At 36.2% G+C, this 22,481-nt stretch overlaps 1 protein-coding gene across 3 annotated transcripts in view; it reads right to left on the minus strand.

Moving 5' to 3' along the window:
* Positions 1 to 22,481, minus strand: part of TP53BP1 (tumor protein p53 binding protein 1) — an 86,839-nt gene that overhangs the window by 25,303 nt on the left and 39,055 nt on the right. For 2 of the 3 annotated variants that reach the window (XM_079127738.1, XM_079127737.1), the window contains exons 13-17: positions 15,113 to 16,439; positions 10,213 to 10,332; positions 9,231 to 9,434; positions 5,108 to 5,162; positions 2,494 to 2,586 (exon numbers count right to left, since the gene is read on the minus strand). In XM_079127738.1, coding sequence (XP_078983864.1) covers positions 2,494 to 2,586; positions 5,108 to 5,162; positions 9,231 to 9,434; positions 10,213 to 10,332; positions 15,113 to 16,439 — 1,799 coding nt within the window. Of the gene's footprint in view, positions 1 to 2,493; positions 2,587 to 5,107; positions 5,163 to 9,230; positions 9,435 to 9,608; positions 10,191 to 10,212; positions 10,333 to 15,112; positions 16,440 to 22,481 lie in introns of those variants that run through there. The other variant, XM_079127739.1, reaches the window with a different exon arrangement.

Consider the following 22,481-nt stretch of genomic DNA (forward strand, 5'->3'; position numbering starts at 1 on the left):
ACCTCCTCCAAATATTTAACCAGAATTCATCCCTCTTTAAAGACCAAAAGTGACTCATTACAACACTAGCAATATTCAGCAGATTCCTATCAAATATCAGAATTTTGTTATTTATCATTCTGTTAGCATTGGTCAAATGATTAATGTTTAAAAAAGTACAGGTATTTCCACACAAGTTCATATATATATATATATATATATATATATATATATATTTGTGTCATTAACGAGATTTGCTGATAAATTATTAAGATCAATACAAATAGTAGGCAAAAAAAAAAGCCATAATTATAACATACACTGTAAAAAGTGTTAACCCACTCCTACCAAGTTTATAAATCTTTAGATAAAAATAAAGCAAGATGGGGCTGGGAATGTGGCTCAGGGGTAGAGCACTTAACTAGCACATGTGAGGCACCAGGTTCAAACCTCAGTACCCCATAAAAAAATAAATGAATAGTTTTAAAAATTTTTAAAAACAAAACAAAACAAAAATAAAGTAGTAAGAAAAATCCACCATGAAAATCCACATGAGACCTTTACTGTCCCAAGAAACAATGAAGGAGGACTCTTTGGCATCAGAAAAGAATTTTAGAAGCAAAGAAATCCAATAAATTATAAGTAGTAAACACTTATTTCTCCATTAGTTATAGTTACACAATTATACTCTGGTCACTATATACCAAGATTTAGAAACAGATGTTAACAAAATAAATTTCAGCAGAATAAAAAGCTTGGATAAAATTAATCCAGAGTGAATCAGGGGAGAATAAATAAGTCTCCACTTTTGGAGAGTTCTAACCATTCAGTTCTGTGTAGAGGTCTGGTATGGAGCAACTAAAATCAAATCCAGCTGGCTTCCCATGTCCTGTTCTATCAAAGGTTACTGTCACCAACATGTTGCCCCTCTATTTATTTATTTATTTAGTTGTCAATGGATCTTTTATTTTATTTATTTATATGTGGTGCTGAGTATCAAACCCAGGACCTCACACATGCCAGGCAAGCTCTCTACCACTGAGCCACAACTCCAGCCCCATGTCCCACTATTTTAAGACATTCTAATAAAAACGATACAATGCCATCAATAAATTTAGTAACAGCTAGGCCATAATACCACTTTTAGAATCAGACACAGTGATATTTCACCTAACGAACCTTTTTTGGGGATACAATAGAGGCTCTGATTTTCTTACCATCCAGGCTAATGAAGTCTTAAGAATATCAACAAGCTCACATTTAATAATCAGATTGCCCAGTAAAAGCACTGACATATTTCTTTTAACTATTTCTATCAATAAAAAACAAAGAAATTATGCTACCAATACCACTATTAGGGATATACCTACTAACAAATTATTATCACACCATCTAGTAAAAAAAAAAATCAATGAATTGTAGAGATGAAAGATACTACCTGATAATGAAAATACAAGCTCATTTCCATTACCATTTCTTTTCCCTATCCCTAAAATTAAGAATCATGTATTTCCAACAAGGCAGTTTGTAATAATTTAAATAGAAAAGAAACACTTTTGACTCAAGGGATTTGCTTGTTTGCTTTTTCCTGCTTCAGAGTATCAAGAGACTATGAAATAAAGAAATTATGCAAAAATCAATTCATTAAGCTTGAAAAACTTTTAAAATTTGAGATGTTAAGCATCTCATATGTTACCCTATGGGAAACTAAGAGGAAATAACAATCTGTTAAAAGCAAACATTATTTCTACAAGTTGGGCTATATGGCCTGCACTAAAAGCAAACATTATTTCTAAAGCTAAGAAAAAACAAACCTCAGAACAGAATTACATATATTAAATTCATGAAGACTGAACATTTTGAACTAATATAACTAGCAGATAAAAATGTGTATCTATAGAATATTTAATAAAATTTCTCATAACATCTCATTTATGAATCAATTCACAATGTGTCATAGTTCCTCAGATGAAAAAAATAAACTCAAGCTCACAAAACAGTAACAGTATGTATCAGATTTTGGTACTGTTTCAGAGTCAGCTTTTTCACTGCTGGGACTAAATGGTTTGACTAGCACAATTATAATGGAGGAAAGGTTTATTTGAGGGCTCACGGTTTCTGAGGTCTTAGTGCACAGAAGGCCAGCTCCATTCCTCGGGGCTTGAGGTGTGGCAGAATATCATGGCGGAAGAGTGTGGCAGAGGGAAGCAGCTCACATAAACAGAAAGCAGAGAGAGACTCCACTCTCCACGTACAAATATATATACCCTCAAAGCCACGCCCCAATTCCCTCCTCCTCCCGCCACACCCTACCTGCCTGCAGTTACCACTAAATTAATCCCTTCAGGGATTATTTCACTGATTATATTAAGACTCCCAAAACCCAATCATTTCTCCTCTGAACCTTCTAACACTGTCTCACACATGGGCTTTTGGGGGATACCTCATATCCAAACCCTGACAAGTGCCAACCAAAATTAGTAGCCCAAAAGATGTTGTGAAAATAATGTTTACCTGGTGGGTACAGAGGAGGGATCCACACCCACAGTCTCATCCTCTTGACGGGCTTCACAGATACAGCTAAACACAGACATGGTCTTCTGGGGACTAAGATAATACATTAAAGCAATATATGGTGTTAGTTTAGGAAGAAAAAGTACCTCTGGAGATTATCCTTTTAAGTGCAGAGGAAATCCTTTCTCTGAATCCCAAACACCAAAATGCAAATTCTTCATACATGGTTCAAACTAGCCGAATAAAAAACTTTCAAGGAAGATTCATAGGAAATAAGGTAGACAGAGGACTGGATTAAATACTATAAAGATGCAATCAGCAAAATCCAGAATGTAGAAAACTATAGGGCAAACAATCTAGTCCTTGAAATAGATTGTGAGGGATAGCGAGGGGACTCTATAATTTTAGAAGGGCTTAAAAGACATATTAATCAAATGCAATGTGGAGATCTTATTGGGATTTTAATTCAAACAAAAAAAAAAATTTAAGGACAGAGAAATCTGACCACTCAATATCTGACAACATTAAGAAATCATTGTCAATTATGTGGTTAAGTTTTAAAATAAAAACCCTTATGTTTTAGAGATAGCGTTGAAAGATTTATAGATAAAATGACATAATGCTGGAATTATCTTCAAATTAATCCAGTGGGGAAGGGGGTGTTGGAAGTATTTATAAATAAACCAAGACTGGCAACAAGTTGGTAATTTTTGAAACTTGGTCACCCATTATATTTCTCTCTATTTTTATATACTCTTGAAACTTTCCATAGTAAAATGATTGAGAAATTTGGTGACACCAAGAAATCTGGGGCTGGGGATATAGCTCACTTGGTAGAGTGCTTGCCTTGCAAGCACAAGGCCCTGGGTTCAATACCCAGCACCGAAAAAAAAAAAAAAAAAAAAGAAATCTGAAGAGTCTAGTTATGGATAACACTTAAAAGCTTCACCTACGGCTGGAGATATAGCTCAGCTGGGAGAGTGTTTGCCTCACATACACAAGGCCTGGGTTTAATCCCTAGCACCACACACACAAAAAAATGTCTCACCTAAATGAAAAAGAAGCAATGATCATTTATAATACTCTAAAAAAAAGCTTATGATCAAAAATTTTAAAATACATACCAAATTTGCTTTACAAAAGTACCAATGAATTTCATCTCATTCCATGATCTATCATCCCAACCCTCTGCTAAAGTTTTTTCTCCCTACATTCTGCCCTAAGGGTTCAGAAGTCTCAGCATTATATTCTGTCCCTCTCTGAATATACACATATACAGGCTAAAAATAAGTGCCTGGCACACACAATTCTGCTAAAGCCAGAGACCAGATATAAATGCTGCTTTCTTCAACTTGTAAGACTACACATCATTAATGGGTGTTTGGGCAGCAAGTATAGCATAGTGATAGAGCACTAGCTTAATATGTAGGAGGCTGTCGGTTAGATCCCCAGCACTGGAAAGGAAAGAGAGAGGAAAAAAAAAGTCTTCCACAAAATAAGAAACTTAAGGTGCTCATTCAAATTAAATATATAAAAGCCCAGAGAGCAACTAAGATGCAGCTAAGAACAGATCAAAGAATTTTGAGAGGGATCAGACATAAATGAAGGTTGAAGTCAGTATACTGACATGTATTAAATTTTATTTCTAAAAATCCAGACTTCCTGTCAGACATGGTGGTACATGCCTGTAATCCCAGCAACTCTAGAGGCTAAGTCAGGACAATAGCAAGTTTGAGGCCAGCCTAGACAACTCAGCAAGACCTCAATCTCAAGGAAAAAAAAAAAAAAATTTTTTTAAAATGACTGGGAGACGTAGTTCAGTGGTAAGAGTACCCTGGATTCAATCCCAGTATCTCTCTCTCTCTCTTTCTCACAGACACACATAAAATCCAGTTTTCTCTTTAAAATTTTAAACATTTGGCAATACTAAATCTGCATTTTCAAATACAAACCACTGGCTATAACTGAACAGGGACATGCTGTTTTAAGTGGGGCACCTATTCAGTCTGCCACTCTCCTCAACACTCCAACAGTCTTGCACCTAGTCTATTTTACTTATTTACAGTACCTGTCTAGCCTCTGAACCTTACCCATATTTCACCAACTGCTGTTAACGTTTTCATGCTGGATGACTCAAGCCAGGAACAAATGAAACAATTCTCTCACAGCCACAAGATGGCAAAGCTCCACCATGAAAACCACAGTAAGGGATAACACTTTCCTCAAAGCATTACAGCATTCATGACAAAGCAAAAATAACAACTCGACATAGTAGTTAATTTGGCAGGAAGAAGAAAGAAAAGCCTAAGGCCTGTGGATGAGTATGGAAGAGTAGAAGGAACAATGACCACAGCTAACACAACAATCTCAGTCTCATCAACAGAAGAAGAAAAAAGCTCTTATGAACAAGAGGAAAGACCTCTAAAGCCTTAGATAGCAAAGTCTTTACTGGACTTAAAAAGTAGTAATAAGAAAGCCTCTGATCAATTCAAGACATTCCTCCATCTATGCTGGAGTTTCCATGTTAAGTTGTATATCTGTTGATAAATCATCTTCCCTTCATTACCAGAAGCTTTGTATTGAACGCCTCTAACTAGTAACCAGCTCTAGTTACCTGGCGACAGCCTCAGCAACAGCAGATTCATTTTTTCTTTCAACAGTTGCAGGCTCTGAATGAAAACAAAAGCAAGGAAAGAGAGGAAAGAGAAACAGAATTCAGTGTCACACCTAAAAACCTTCATCCTGCTCTACTAGTATTTGCAACAAATAACAAAAAGAAATAGAAATAAGACTAATACATGAACATAAACAAATTTCTTATGATTTAATGGCAGGTTTTTCTCATTTCTACCAATTAATTCTTTCAAATTTCCTATAGAAAATGAGTCAGTCTGAACAGAAATATAATAACAGAAACATTTAAAATGGAAATTTTTAAAAAAATAAAATCTATGCTTCTCCTGAATCACAATTCATCTCTCTCCATACAAGAAATTTTTAAATTATATTAAATTTAGCCAGGCATGGTGGTGTACACCTGTAATCCAGTGATTCAGGAGGCTGAGGCAGGAGGACTGCAAATTTAAGACCAAACTCAGAAACTTAGTGAGGCACTAAGGACTTATCAAGACACTGTCTCAAAATAAAACATAAAAAAAGCACTAGGGATATGGCTCAGTGGTTAAGTGACCCTGAGTTCAATCCTGATACAAAAAAAAAAAAAAAAAATTAAATCATAAAAATAAGCAATTTAAAAAGAAATTTAAAATATATCTTAATAAAAAAGATATAGAGAGCCAGGTTCCAGGTGTGGTGGTGCATACCTGTAATACCAGCAACTTGGGAGGCTGAGGCAGAAGGATCTCAACCTCAAAATCAGCCTCAGCAACTTAGTGAGGCCCTAAGGAACTTAGTAATACCCTGTCTCAAAATATAAAAATAAAATAAAAAGGGCTAGGGATGTGCCTCAGTGACTAAGTGCCCCTGAGTTCAATCCCAGGTACAAAATGAAAAAAAAAAAAAAAAAAAAAAAAAGACAAAGGAAAATATTTTGGGTTGATGTACACATTTAGTATCATTTTAGGAACACCTATAAACAGAAGGTACCCAAGTTCTTTCCAAAGTGCTTTAAAACAGATATTTGAAAAATAAGATACATTTCCAAGAAAGAACATGCAGCAAAGATTTAAGGGTGATACTAAAAATAATCTCATTTGCATAGTAATGTCACTAATGTCAAGGGATTAAAACTTGTTCATTTATAATTTATCCTAGTCTTAGAAAAAAATTATCCTTAAATATTTTTTAATATTTCTAAAATACTTGTGACTCAACACAATCTAAAGAGTCCATTAAGAAGGCAGGTGAATTCCAGTGGTTAGAACCCTGGCTCTGAAACAGAAACCTGGCTCCATGCCCAAGCTCCTGCACTTAGTCTAATCTGGGGGTAAACTACTTAGTTGTTCTGAGTCTCCTCATATAGAAGAGATAAAACAGGACCATCCTTATAGGTTTGTGACTACAGTGCCTACTACTGTGCTCTCAGTATTGGGGAAGGTGCTACTGCTTATGGATGTGATCATCCTTAATATTTAGCTCCATCTAAGTCTTCACAATTGTACAATTGTAGTTATAGATGTAAAGGAAGATTCAAGGCTACCACATACTCTTTCTTTCTCTCTCTCTCTTTTTTTTTTTTTTTTTTTTTTTTGGCACCAGCAGAAATGCTTTACCACTGAGCCACATCCCCAGTCCTTTTTTATATTTTATTTAGAGACAGGGTCTCATTGAGTTGATTAGGGCCTCACTAAGTTGCTGAAGCTGGCTTTGAACTTGCATTCCTCCTGCCTCATCCTCCTGAGCCTCTGGAATTACAGGTGTGTGCGACACCACACCCAGCACCACATACTCTTTCTTCATGAGCCCTTATTTTATTCTAGAGAAAATGATACAAAGCATGGAATCAGGTACTACTTTTCCCTTAATGTTCTATGATTCAAGTCAATAAGCACTGAATTGCAGAGTAACATTAGAGTTTTAGACTTAGACTACCTGGATTTGAACCCAGGTTACTCTAGCTGTGTGACTACAGTAGGTGCTCAACCTTCCTTTCTCTCAGTCTCCTCATCTGTGAAATGAGGACAATAACAGGACCTACTCCACAGGTTATGAGATTTAATAGCTATACATGTAAAGTGTCTGGCAAATAGTAAGAGCTCAAAATTTATTAGCTAGAACTATTCTCTTTGCTACCAGAGATTAGAAGTTCCTCTTATTCAGCAGGGTGCACACACCTAAAATCCTAATGGCTACGGAGGCTGAGGCAGGAGGATGGCAAGTTTGAGGCCAGCCTGGTCAATTTAGCTAGAACCTATCTCAAAATTTTAAAAAAGGGCTGGGCATATAGTTCAGTGTCAAGGCCCTGGGTTCAAAACCCAGTGCAGCCAAATAAAAAAGCCTATCTACTCTACACATTCTTTGAAAGTTTCCCTTCAAACTCCTTCGGGACCTTGATTCATCAACTGTTATTACCTATTCCCTCATCTTTTACCTGTACTCTTGGTTCTGGATCCTTCCTTCAGTCTATAAACTTGTTCAGGTCTCTCCCAAGTAAAAATAACAAATTCTCCCTTGACCCTTCATTTCCCTATAACTTACCACATTTTCTCTTCCTTTTTCATATAAACTTAAAAATTTAAGAAATTTCTCTTCATCTCCATTTTCCCTCAATTACCTTCATGATAGCTAAACACTGCACTGAAATGGCTCTTGCTAAGTCAGCAGATGAATTCTAAATGCCAAATCCAACTGCATTTTCAGACTCATCTTCCTAGACCTCGGCTTCTATGTCTGACATTATTATCTTGTAACTCTCTTCCCTATAGGTCTCCCTCACTGCATGCTTTTCACCCATTTTTTTCTCCTCTCTGAATGTTCCTTTACAATCTCTTCTATGAAATGACTTCTCCTTCTAACCCCCTTACACAGCATTTACAAACTACCTAAAAATTATAGGCTTTAGAATTAGATCTGACTCGAAAGTCCAGTATACCTCTTATCAATTATGACATGAGGCACAAAACTTAAAAACCATTCTTAGTCTGTTTCCCATCAATAAAATGGAAAGATGGTTGCTACCCTGGAGCACTATTATGAAAATGAGATACATACAATACATGTGTAATATTTTTTCTGCCCCACTTACTTTCACATTGAACTAGCCCCATGGTTCTCTTCTGTTCACCTCTAAAATTCATTCCCTCATCTCCATCCCAACTACCAATAACCCCAATTCCTGGTTAAAGAATGGGTAGGATTTTGCAAGGCAGGAGAATAGGAAATGGGCTAGGCAAACAACAGAATCATCTTGCACTAAGGCACAAAATTTTAAAACACGTAACTGATCCTTTTGAAAAAGCAAAAATGATTCTATAACCTTCCTGTCTAAAATTCATAAACTTCTCAGCATGATGTAAAAGGCCTTTCAGAATCTGATCCTATTCTTCATTCACTTCCTGGTACCCTCTCTGTTTCCCAGCCATACCAAATAATTTATAATTCATATGAGAAAGAGTCAACAAAATCTACAATGTAAAATCCACAGTTCAGGGCTGGGGTTGTGGTTCAGTGGTAGAGCACTTGCCTAGCATGTGTGAGGCATTGGGTTCAATCTCAGCACCACATATAAATAAATAAAATAAAGGTCTATCGACAATTACAAAAATATTTTTAAAAATCCACAATTTAAATTTTCTACTTTCTTATGAACTATTTCTGAATGTGAAAAACAATTACTTAATAAAAACACAAGTTTAATACAGAAATACAAGAAACAACAAAGACTATAAAATGGAGTATCTTCAGTTACATGACAGGAACTAGCCAAAAGCAAAGAATTAAATCTATAAGAATAACCTGGCATGGTGGCATACGCCTGTAATCCCAGCGACTCAGGAGGCTGAGGCAGAAGGATCACAAGTTCAAGGCCAGCCTCAGCAATTTAATGAGGCCCTGTCTCAAAATAAAAAATAAAAAGGACTGGAAATACAGCTCAGTGATAAAGCGTCCCTGAGTAGTTCAATCCCCAGTATCAAAACAGAAACAAAAAAAATTGAGAATAAAACTTTACAAATCTATTTGAATTATAAAAGTATCAATCATATAAACAGAAGATAATCAATACTTCCCAGATGATTTGGAATTATTAATTACCCAAGATTAACATAAATGAAACTTACTTTCCAGGCTAAACTGCAAAGACTCTTCACTCGCCTCGGTCTCTGGACTGACCAGTTTCATTCTTAGACACAGTTTCTCATCCACTTCTGCAGCAGCCCCAGAATCCCCTTTTTCACTCCCAAGTATGGGATCATTGGTCTCAACCATACTTTCGGACATGACATCACTGTTTGTTATAGTGCTTTCTGGATAGTTGCTAATACCTGAAAGAAGGGAGGTAGGGAGGAAGAAAGAAAGAGCACTAAAATACAAACAAGAAAAACAGCAATTCAAGGTCATCAATTTGCCTGTTTGGCTCCAACACTCTGCAGGATTGAAGGGGGTTCCTAGGATAGATCCTGTCACAAGTATCAACAACTACGAACTAGTATTGACACCTGGTCTTAAGAGGAGCAACAGGATTCAGTTCCACTTCTGCATCTGGACAAAGGATGCTGCATGAGCCCTCAGCCAACCCACATCTGCCAGCATCAGGCATAGGTAGCAGGAGACTCCAGACGGCATGATTGTTACCTCCCAGCACTGACTAGAGAAAACAAATAGGTTAATGTAGAAGTCTACTAGCTGCTTCAGGGAAGGAGGATCTAAGTTTTCTTGCCCTGTCAAGCAGCAGACTGACTTATTAGCCAGATTTCTGAATACACAGTATTTCTACCCTACTTTTCATCTCTTCCTTATAAAACAGTTCTATATCACTACTTAGCACTCAGATTCTACTGCTCTGCAAGTAATGTGATAAAATTCTTACATGTATTCTCCCTCTTTCTTCCCTCCACCCTTTCTTTCCTTCTTTTCATCACCTTTTATCTCTTGGGAGCAAAATCATACAAACACCATAGCTCTATTCTTCTAAGACAAAAAAAAAAAAAAATTAACTTCATCAATCAGGCCCAACTCCACAGATCTAAAAATATCACTTGCACAAAGAATGATAACTCCAAAAGCTTGCCTTAAAAAATCATTATTTTTTTATTCACTCACCAATAGGAGTACTATGTCTCTTGGGCTCCAATTTTAGGTGCCCAATAAGAGGTGGGGTTGCGCCAGTCAATGGTGGGATAATATCACCTTCTTTAGGCAAAGTGAAATGAAATGGGGTTTCTGGAAAAAAAAATAAAAAACGAAAACAAAACAATGATAAACAAAAACAGAAGTATAAAATAAGCAAAAATGAGGAAGTTGCAAAAAAATCTCAATTGTTCTTTTCCTTTGTTCCCAAATTCTGTCCTATTCCTACCACATTCACCAAGCCTCCAAATTAATCTCCTATTGTCTCTGCTGTCTTTAGAGCCATCAACAATGGGACTGACACAAAATATATGGTCAGACGACAGTGGGCCTGAGGAACATGGGGTCAAAAGGAACATCAAAAACAACTGAGTTTCAAACAGTACATCTGGAGATACACAGTGATAAAAATTTGGATAGTTTCAAGTATAATCTGGATAGTATAATTCACTTCAATGCTAACCCAAGGAGTTCATTTACAATCCTTATTAGTCTATAGCATTCTCCAAAGAGAAGTTTGATGTTAATACTTATAATCTGCAAGAGGTAACAAAGGATCTCATGGCTCAAAGGACTTCAAAATACTCATTCGTTTTAACATAAAAATCTGAGGGTTTCAGGATTCAGGAGTATTGATCACTCACTCTAGGCCAAAGTAGTAATGTTTACAACTAAATCTCTGCACAATGGCAAATCCCACACATATGAACATCCCCAGTATACATTTTGGTCAGTTGTTATTAGATTATTACAAACAAAACATTGGCTAAGATACAATCTACTTTTTAATTTAGGTTCCAGTTCCAAATTTTTGCTAACCAGAATCAGCAAATTGCCAAAATCTGGTCTCCTAATTGTTTCTCTCTTTTAATTAAGTGATCATGTTTGGGAGAAAGTAAGAATTAGAGAATGCTCTCTAATATATTAAAAATTATTATTACTTTCTTGGAATAGTTCAAAATAACTATACTCTGGTATAACCAGTCAAAACTACATATGAAAATGGTTTGCGTCTTTCATCTTCATCCATTCCACTTTCATTCTTGGTTGTTGTCTTTTTTTTTCTTTTTGGCACCCGGAATTGAACCCAGGGTGCTCACTGAGCCACATCCCCCACCCCTTTTATTTTGAGACAAGTTCTCACTAAGTTGCTTAGGGCCTCACTAAACTGCTGAGGCTGACTTGAAACTTGCAATCCTCTGTCCCCAGTCTTCCAAGTCACTGGAACTACAGGAATACACCACCATGCCCAGCTCCCACTTTTATTCTTTATTATTCTTTAACACCAACTACCATGACACTTCTTTACTTAAAAAAAAAAAAAAAAAAAAGAGAAAGAAAGAAATCTTACATCTATAAGGAAAAATAAATCAGTAACCTGAGGGGATGAAAAGAGAAAATGAAAGTCTCTGGAAATAAAGAATAAAAATATATATGCTCAGTTAAAGAAACTATAAAGATTATGAATGGAGAGTCTCAACATTACATCTAACTGGCAAAGACCTTTACCATAGTTACAGAAGGAAAGACACATCGTGTAGATTTTCATTTTCTGCTGGTTCTTTATAAAGCAAGTCTTTACAACAAAGAACTTAGAAGAAATAAGAAGATACAACACCTCAGAAAGCCTCATTTCTGAAAGAATCAAGAATGAAAGACTGGGCTGGGGACATAGCTCAGTTGGTAGAGTGCTTGCCTCACAAGCATAAGGCCCTGGTTTAAATCCCCAGCACCAAAAAAAAAAAAAAAAAAAAAGAATGAAAGACTACCTGTACTGTTTTCTTGACAGGAACCATCCTTCATATTATACTTGATAACCCAGACTTTTGAAAATCTGTATTAACTCTTCAAGTAGATTCTTCTATGTGACATATCATAATATGCAAATGTAATTATGTAAGCATTAATTACTGAAAATTATTTCCTGATAAAAAAGTTTCCTTTGCACAGTAGTAGGTAGAATTATTAAAAGTAGTTTAGGCTGGGCACAGTGGCACATACCTATCTCAAAATGAAATTTTTTAAAAACGGCTGGGGATGTAACTCAGTGGTAGTGCCCTGGGTTCAATCCCCAGAACCATACACACACACAATTAGGACCATTTATCTAACTGCATGATTACGACCTCATAGAAAATTTGAGACTTTTACAGGCCATGGAGGCAGCACTATCTTCAGTCACTGTCTTCATCCAGTCTTCACTATCTCATTTTCTGAAGAGCCTATCAATTACTTCCCCTGCCTGAAGTATTCCTCTCACCAAACCCCAATTTCTCTCTGCACACTGCAACCAAAGCAGAATTCTTATAAAACATGGCTTTAAACATGTTGGCTCCTAGTCAAAAACTTCCAGGTTTCCACTAGAAGATAAATTCCTAAGTCTTGAGTCAGCATTCAATTAATTTCCAGTAGTCTACATTTCCAGTCTGTCTTTGTATTCAGAAAGCCCCTATTCAATGTCCTCCAAATGTTTTCCCATTTCTCTGCTTTTGTTCACTCATCTGAAAATCATTACTAACCTAGTAAAATTATCAATTCCTGCAAAACACATTTACTGGCATATTTTATCCTTCAAATTCACTGGCATTTTCCACATATTCAGTTCTCTCTAGTATTTAGCACTCCTACATAAAAAATTATCAAATCCCTTCTTGCTTGGCCATATGGTCATGGGCTATGAATATAACAGAACTATTCTATCAGTGTTTTAGGAGTTTCAATTACATACACTTTAAAAATAATTTAAGAACACTCCTATAAGTAACCATGTTAAAACAATCCACAAGTCCTAATATTTTCTTGGCTTAGGTCAAGAGTAGTATTTAAATATAATGAAATTATAAAAATATTAAATAATACAGAATTTTAGGTCAAGCAGATTGTTCTTTAAATCTTCAAAATCCAAACAACTATACTGAACAGTTTTATGGAAGAAAAAGCACAGACTTGGTAATCTAGAAACTTAGTTCTAGTCCCACCTTTAAAGAGACACATGAATTTAGGAAGAACAGACTGAATCCAATAATCCCAACCTCTTATTTGGCTCTAAAATTTCTTATTTTGAAGAGAAAAATAAAACGAAAAAATTTGAATATAAAACCTAATGTAGGGCTGGGGTTGTGGCTCAGTATAGGTGTTTGCCTAGCACTTGTGAGGCACTGGGTTCAATCCTCAGCACCACATAAACATAAGATGGAAAAAGAGGTATTGTGTCTATCTATAATTAAAAAAAATATTTAAAAACAAACAAACAAAAAAAAAAAAAAGAAAGAAAGAAAAGAAAAAACCCTAATGTAGTTGTGTGTGTGATAGTACATGCCTATAATCCCAGTAATGCAGGAGGCTGAGGCAGGAGGATCACAAGTTCAAAGGCAGCCTAAGCAACTGAACAAGGCCTTAAGCAACTTAGTGAGAACTTGTCTCAAAACATAAAAAGGGCTGGGGATGTGGCACAGTGGTTAAGCATAGCTAGGTTTAATCACTGGTACATAAAACAAAACCTAATGCACTGAGGCAATTTTGAGAGTTAAAAAAAAATAAGGTACTATTAAAAATCACATCTATCCTCCCTGTATGTATAATATGTCAAAATACATTCTACTATCATGTATAACTAACAAGAAGTTAGTTATGTATAACTCACATCTAAGCAACTGGTATAAACTGGGACTACTCTAGGCAAACCAAAAGGTATAGTTACTCATGACAGATACAATGTGGTCCAAATGCCATTTTCTCATTTCTATAGCCCTAGGAACTTATTTTTCTTAAGTTTGTAGTTTGTTTTTATTTCTAGTTTTTTTGTTGTTGTTGTTTTTGTTTTGCTTTTGGAGTTTGTTTTATTTTTACATTATACTAACTGGACATTTAGAAAGTTGTAATTCTTTCAGTTAATGTCATATGATATTCCACCAATAATTTACAAAGTAATCTATGTTTTGATGCCAGATTTCATAAAACAGATTAAAAAACAAGAATCAATATCTTTTCTAGCTTAAGATTTAAAATATATATACGTTTGGGACTGGGGTTGTAGCTCAGTGGTAGATCACTGGCCTAGCATGTATGAGGCACTGGGTTCAATTCTCAGCACCACATATAAATAAATGAATAAATAAAGGTCTATCAATATCTAAAAATATTTTTTTAAAATATATGTATGTTGAAGGCTGGGGACATGGCTCAGTGGTAGAGCACTTGCCTGGCATGTATAAGGTTCCTAGCACCACCCCCCAAAAAAAGATGTGTATGTTGAACCAAATTTGGAAATTTTACTTAATGGCCATAAGGAGGAAACAAGCAGTAACTGCATACTCATAACAGAATTTTGAATATGATTTTATTATTTAAAAATATCCTTGTATTTCAAAGTAATTGTGGAAATATAAAAATATATTAGAGCTGCAGGTGTAACTTAGTGGCAGAGCATTTGCCTAGCATATGCCAGGGCTTGGGTTTGATAACAACACTGAAAAAAAAATTATATGTACATATAAAACAATTCTACACACACACAGTCTGTCTCTTTCTCTTTCTCTCTATCTCATATTTGTATGAAAGAGAATGTATGGGCAAAAGTAGGACTTAAGAAAAAAAGAAAACAAATGGATTGATATAACTTGTAAATATTCATATAATTACTCCTGAGTTACAAAGCTGACAAATCTCAAATGGTCTCTGACTCCACAAATAATTACATCTATAAATAACATCTAAAACTTGTAACAAAATTTTATTAAGATTTCCCAAATATCATTCATAAACATAAACTCAAGTTAATCTTCAACCCTGACACAAGCATGTAGTTCTCTTCTACCTTTCATTCCAAATTATAATCTGGTTGGATACATAAACAATCTACGATCACACTCACCGCTAGAACTTTCACAGAAGCTTTGTGAGGCATGAGCAGAGGCCTTGTCAAGCTGCTGGGCATCTATACCTGAGCCTAACTGCTTTGCATTAGCCATTTTTGAGTCTTCTGTTAATGAGTTATCTGTTTTCTCTTGAGGTTGGGGCTGCTTCATTGCCTGGTCAGGTCTGGGAGGTTCATCTGTTCTCACTAAAGGCAAGGGAAGCTGTGGAGAGGCTTCCTCTACAGGTTCCTTTTCTGTAGTTGCTGATTTCACTTCTCCCTCATATTCTATATTCTTTTCTTCCTGGGGATCTAATCTACTCTCAGGACATGGTTCTATTTCTGGAGCAACATCCTCCCACAACTGGGAATCTGAACATTTCTCCACTCCCTCCAAAGGTTCACAAGAAACATCAACTCTGGGAGATGGCTCCTTCACATCTACAATGACAACACTTGAGTCTTCTGAAGTAGCTTCTTCCCAGGCTTCCTGATCCTTATGTTCTAGTTCTTGGTCAAGTACTGGCAGCTTCTGAGGGGAATCAATACTAATCACACTGGTTTCAACTTCCATAGCTTCAGGGCATTCTTGTTTAGGAATTTCCTTTTGAAGACACAATCCTTGGGATTGAGTTTCAGTCAGAGAAAGATGCAAAGGGACACTCTCCATATTTTCTTCTTTGGGCTCCTCTCCATGACTTTCGCAAGGAGTTTCAGGGATTTCTTCTACTTCAGACCCTGAAGACCCCTCTTCTGGATGGTGTTCTTTAATGTCCATAGCTTCCTCCTGATCTAAGACACTAGAAAGTGCTTCAGATTGAGTAGCTGGAGAAGGCACTGCCTGACTCCCTGAATCACAAGTGAGATCAATACAAACATCTTCTGCAACAGTTTCTTCTCTGCCTTTGCAACCAGCGCCTAAAATACTAATGTCATCTCTGTTCTCTGTATCATCTCCTTTGATTTTAGCATCATTCTGACTCAGTTCTACTTGACCATCCTGTGCTGGAGTCATCAGGATACTATCATTTTCGGCAGGAACAAGTTTGGAATTGAGAACAGGAGACAAGGGTTCAGTATCCTCAATCTGAGTGTTTTCTCCATCTTCATTAATCCTGTGAGAACTCAAGCTCTCCATCTTTGGAGACTGACTACATTCACTTGTAGAAAGCATCAACTTGCAAGAATCCCCTGTCAAAGAGTGCCCAAGATCCTCAGTGGAATTCTTTGGTTCAATCTCTGAGGTTTTAGAACACTCAACAGTCAAAGAAGAACTACGCAAATCTCCACCTTTCTTCCCATTATTTGATCTTTCTTCCAAACTCGGTGATGGAATGAAAATGTCCTAAGAAAGAATAAAAAGCAACAAATCACCACAAGCGTATTTCTTTTATATCTAACACTTGCTTTCAACTAAAATTTCTAAATCAATTACTCAAGAATTAAAGTATTCTAGGACTATAATCTCAGAAATGCAAAGTTCAAATCACTAGTCTTTCATATACACAATAAGACACTGTTTTGAGCCTTATAAAATCACTGATAGAGAATAAGCATAATCCAAACAAAAACCTAAAAGTACTACCTTATCCTTTCAAGAGCAGGTAAACAAATTTAACTGTACATCATATCAAGCTACTAAAATCAAGTCATGTATATGATGGGCCCTTGATTACATAATAATCTTTGGGCTATACAGAGCCCATTTCAGTTCCCACAAAGTAGGAGTATATACTCATTTTACTTTCTATGTCTCACAACATGCTAGCAGTCATAAAGCAGATATGAAAATTCAAAGACACAATAGCCTTAGTCAACAGAAATACAAATTAAAATCACAATGAAATGGTACTATATATATCACAAGAATGGCTAAAGTTTAAAGAACTCACAAAACCAAGTATTGGCAAGCGTGTGTGTAGAACAAGTGCAACTCTCATTCATTGCTGGCAGGAACACAAAAAAGTACAACCACTTTGGAAAACAGTATAACAGTGTCTTAAGCATATTACCATATGACTCCAAAATTCTATTAGTAGGCATTTACCAAAGAAAAATAAAAAACATACGTCCACACAAACAGGGGTATGCAAATGTTCATAATTGTATTAGTCATAATAGTCCAAAACTGGAAGCAACCCAAACGTTAACTGGTAAATGGATAAGGGTGTCCACATTATAGAATACCATTCAACAATAAAAGTGGAATAAAATATTAATACATACAATTTGAATAAATCTAAAAAGTATTCTAACTAAAAGCTCAAAAAAAAAGGCCATATACATATTTCATGATCCCAATTATATGAAATTCTCAAAAAACAAAAAAATATAAAAACAAACAAAACCAAAAACTAATAATGGAAAGCAATTGTGTGGTTGCCTAGAATAGGAGAGGGAAATTAATCACAAAGGATTATAATAACTTTTCCATGTAAGGGAACTGTTTTGAGTGTAAATATATATATTTTTTTATTTGTTCTAATTAGTTAAACATGACAGCAGAATGCATTTCAACTCATTGCACACAAATGGAGCACAACTTCTCATTCCTCTGGCTATACACAATGCAGAGTCACACCGGACGTGCAATCATACACGTATATAGAGTAATAACATTTATTCATTCCCATCTTTCCCATCCCCACACCACCTCCACTCCCCTGATTCCCCTCTGCCCAATCCAAAGTTCCTCCATTCTTCCCTAGCCCCCACTCCCTCGCTTATGGATCAGCATTTGCTTATCAAAGAAAATATTTGGCTTTGGTTTTTGGAAATTGGCTTATTTCGCTTAGCATGATATTCTCCAGCTTTACCCATTTACCTGTGAATATGATAATTTCATTCTTCTTTAAGGCTGAGTAATATTCCATTGTGTATATACACCACATTTTATTTATCCATTCATCTGTTGAAAGGCGTCTGGGTTGGTTCCATAGTTGCATGTATATTGGGTACTGGGAATGGAATGCAGAGGTGCTTTACCCTGAGCTACATCTCCAGTCCCAATTATTTGAAGACAGGCTCTCACTGATTTGCCAAGGCTAGCCTCAAATTTGTAATCCTCCTGCCTCAGCCTCCCAAGTCACTGCGATTAAAGGTGTACAGCTTCATTTTATGTAAAATATTTTTTTTTTTTGCAGGGGAGTATTGGGAACTGAACTCAGGGGTGCTTTACCATTGAGCTACTTCCCCAGTCCTTTTTATTTTGAAAAAGGGTCTTGCTAATTTGTGAGTCTCACTAAATTGCAGAGGCCTGCCTCAAACTTGTGACCCTTTTGTAAGAACTGAAATGGGTGCTGGATATCCCAAAGATTATTATGTAATCAAGGGACCATTATACAACATGACTTAATTTTAGTAGCTTGATGATGTACAGTTAAATTCAAGTGTTTTCCTGCTCTTGAAAGGATAAGATAGTGCTCTTGAAAGGATAAGGTAGTGCCTTCCACATTGCTGCAATTTCAGGCATCAGTCACCATATCCAGTTAGTAACTTAATTTTTTAAAAGGGAAAAAAATAATCCAAAGCAGTTCGACTCCCATATTCTCTCTCCCTGACCCTCCTCTTCCCTAGAGAGAGTAGTATATCCCTGGACTGGAAAATGAGAGGCAGTTATCAAGAAGTACTATAATGAAAAGAGGGAGATTAAAAGAAAATACACCTACTGAATGAAAGTTATACTCCAAACCCCCCCCCCCCCACACACACACACACAAAGTCCTCTTCCATTAATGAACTTCTAGTACAATGACACCCAGGCAAGTATCCAGCAGATAGCAGATTAGACATTTCCTTGGGGAATCTGACAAGGCCAAGACAATCAAGATTATTGACATTAGGGCATTCCTAACAAAATGTCCCATCAAATCACTCTATAGTGAATTCCAGAAACAATAAGCCCAACCACCAGTACAGAACTACTAATCATCTTTCTGGTATTTCACTCTTAAACATCAGCAAATAGCTAGGGGTTTAGCTCAAAGGCAGAGCACCTGTCTAGCATGCACAGGTCCTGTAATTCCACAATATTACAGACAAACAAAACAAAAAACCCTAAATATCAGAAAATAATTAAGCATTCTCAGACATCTATGGAAAGCCCCTCCTGTCAAAGAGATAAAAACAAACAAAACTGGGCTGGGGGTATAGTTCAGCAATAGAGCTTGTGCTTTGCATACACAAGCCCCTGGGTTTGATACCAGCACCAAAACCAAACCAAACAAAACTAACTAAAACCTATCTGCAAAAAAGTGATTATTCCTGTGAAAACTTAAAAGAAAAAAATTATTATCAACATATTTGGAAAGATAATGTATATGTACCCCACAAAAAACAAAATCCTACTTTTAAAAGTAAATGCAAATGTAGAATATTCAGAGAAAAAGATTTCAGAAATTAAAAACACAGGGTATAAATTAATAACTCAGAAAAGGGTTACAAGATGGCTGAACTCAATTGCACCTGGAGGTATACATAAGAGAAATAAAGCTATGTCCTCACACAAAATGGTGCATGAATATATACAGCAGCATTATTCACAACAGACAAAAAAAAAAAAAAAAGCGGAAACAATCAACTGATGAAAAGATAAGTAAATATAGTATTTACATAAAATGGTAAGCTTTGGCAACAAAAAGGAATGAGCTATAACATGGAAGAAACTTGAATGTCCACAAGAAGCTAACCCACAGAGACAAAGAATAGATTAGAAATCTCATAGACCCAAGGGTGGGTGAAACACAAGTGCTAATGAACGTGGATTTTTTTTTTAATAGGGTGATGAAAATATCCTAATGTGGACCCAGGCGTGGTAACACACGCTTATAATCCCACCAGCTCGGGAGGCTGAGGCAAGAGAATCAAGAATTCAAAACCAGTCTCCACAATTTAGCAAGGCCCTGAGCAACTTGGTGAAACTTTGTCTTGGAATTTTAAAAAAGCTGAGGATATGGCTCAGTGGTTAAAAGCCCCTGGGTTGAATCCCCAGTACCAAAAATAAATAAAATAAAACAAAATTGGATTGCTGTGATGAATTCACAACTTGATGAATATACTAAAAGCTACTGGAATTGCTAGGTACAGTGGCACATGCCTGTAATCCCAGTTACACAGGAAACTGAAGCAGGAGGACAGAAAATTCCAGTCCAGCTGGGCAACTTGGCAAGATCCTAACTCAAAAAATAAAAAGGGCTGAAATTAAGAGCCTGGGGGCTGGGGGCTGTAGAGTGGAGAGTGCTTGACTAGCATGCACAAGCCTTGGGTCCCATCTTGCTTTAGTCAGCTTTTTCGCTGCTGTGACTAAATGACCTGACAAGAATGATTTTAAGGAGGAAAATTTTATTTGGGGGCTTACAGTTTAAGAGGTTTCAGTCCATAGACAGCTGGCTCCATTCCTTGGGGCAAGAGGTGAGGCAGAACATCATAGTGGAAGAGTGTGGCAGAGGGAAGAAGCCCACATGATGATCAGAAAGCAGAGAGACATTCCACTGGCCATACATATACCCCAAAAGCACGCCTCCAACACCCACGTCCTGCCTTCAGTTACCACCCAGTTAATCCCCATCCAAGGACTGACTAATCCACTGATTGGTTTAAGTTCTCAGAACCCAATCATTTCACTTCTGAATGTTCTTGCATTATCTCACACGTGAGTTTTTGAAAGACACCTAGAAACCATAACACGTCTCTAGCACTGCAAAAAAAAAAGAAGTTGGTGGGAGCTGGAGATGGAGCCCCTGGGTTCCATCCCCAGTGCCACAAAATAATAAAATAAAATGAAACAAAAGTCACTGGATTGCACCTTTTACATAGGTGAACTATATGGTATATGAATTATATCTCAATAAAGCTATTAAAAAAAAAAAGAAGATTATTTCTGGGAAATCAACCAAAAAGTTGAACAGAAAGAGAGATAGAAAGTTAAGACACAGAATAAGAAAACTAAAGTCTACTTTAAGAGTTGCAACATTCATACAATAGAAAACAACCAAATTTTTTTTTTAAATCATACAAGGTATTCTATTAATAAGAGAGAAAGAAAGAAAACACAGGGGATGAAATTAAAATGATCTAAAATTTCCTGAGAACTTGAGTTTCTAAACTAAGAGGGCCTACCACGCATCCAACACAACAAATGACAGTCAAGGGAGGTAACAGTTATGCAGCAGGCATAGAGGGCAACAATTAGAAACAATAGAAATCAGGAGACTCCAAATGAGGTTCCTCCAAAAAGATGAAAAAAACTTGAGGCTCCAGAACATTCTGAAAGGAAATCTTGACAATTAATGGGAGTCTAGGGTTGATTTAGTGAGAAGTTTAAAGAAAACTAAACAAAGACAATAGCTTCAGAGAAAATAAGAACTTGTGCAAACATGAAAAAAAATACATATTCCATAAGCTCTATTGTAATTAATGTTTACATAGCCATGTTAATTCAGTATGATCTAAATAAAATCATGATATAACTATACTTGGAAGACAGGGAAATGGCTCAAATTTTCTAAAACTAGAATTTATAAAACGTAATCATGCTATGTAGAATTATGGAGGTAAATACCAAAAGTTAAAAAACTGAAAGAGGCTGCATTTGGGTAGAAGTGGGGAAAGATGCTATTTTAACATTTTTTTGGCTTTTACAAATGTGTTTTTTATTAATTACCTAAAATCAAACCCTTAATTTAAAAGGGTTTAAAAGCTACATTATAAACATGGTCTTTTTTTTTTTTTTTTGGTGGTGATGGTACTGGGGATTGAACCCACGACCTCATGCATGATAGGCAACCTCTCTACCACTGGGTTACATCCCCACCCCTTGGTAAATTTTATTTTAGGACAGCAACTTGCTAAATTGCCCAGGCTTGTTTTGAATTCATGATCCTCTTGCCTCAGTTCCAGCCTCCCAAGTAGTTGGGATTACAAGCAAGTGCTGCCACATTAGCCTCTTAAAGAGATTTTCTTTTATTTTTGAATCAGGAGCACTTAACCACTGAGCCGCATCCCCAACCCTTCTTAGTTTTGTTTTTTGTTTTTAAGACAGGGTCTAAGTTGCTTAGGGCCTCACTAAATTGCTAAGGCTGGCCTTGAATTTGCAGCCATCCTTCCTTAGCCTTCCAAACCACTAGAATTACAGATGTGCCCAGCTTCTTAAGAGATTTTCTAAGAGGCATGGGCTTTACTGAATGAAGCATTTTAAAATATGAGTCCAAAGAAATTTGACTAGAGTCATAGTAGGTTCCAGAATCTTTATACTGTACTTGGAATCACTCATTTGTCTCAGAATTTCATTAATGACTTTAAAGCTTCCTCAATATATTTGGTAAATATCGAATATAGAACAATTTATTCAAACAGTGCTTCATTTGTGACCAGGCATCATTTTCTACCC

This window comes from Sciurus vulgaris, assembly GCF_902686455.1.
Source record: "Sciurus vulgaris genome assembly, chromosome: 2".
NCBI lineage: Eukaryota > Metazoa > Chordata > Mammalia > Rodentia > Sciuridae > Sciurus > Sciurus vulgaris.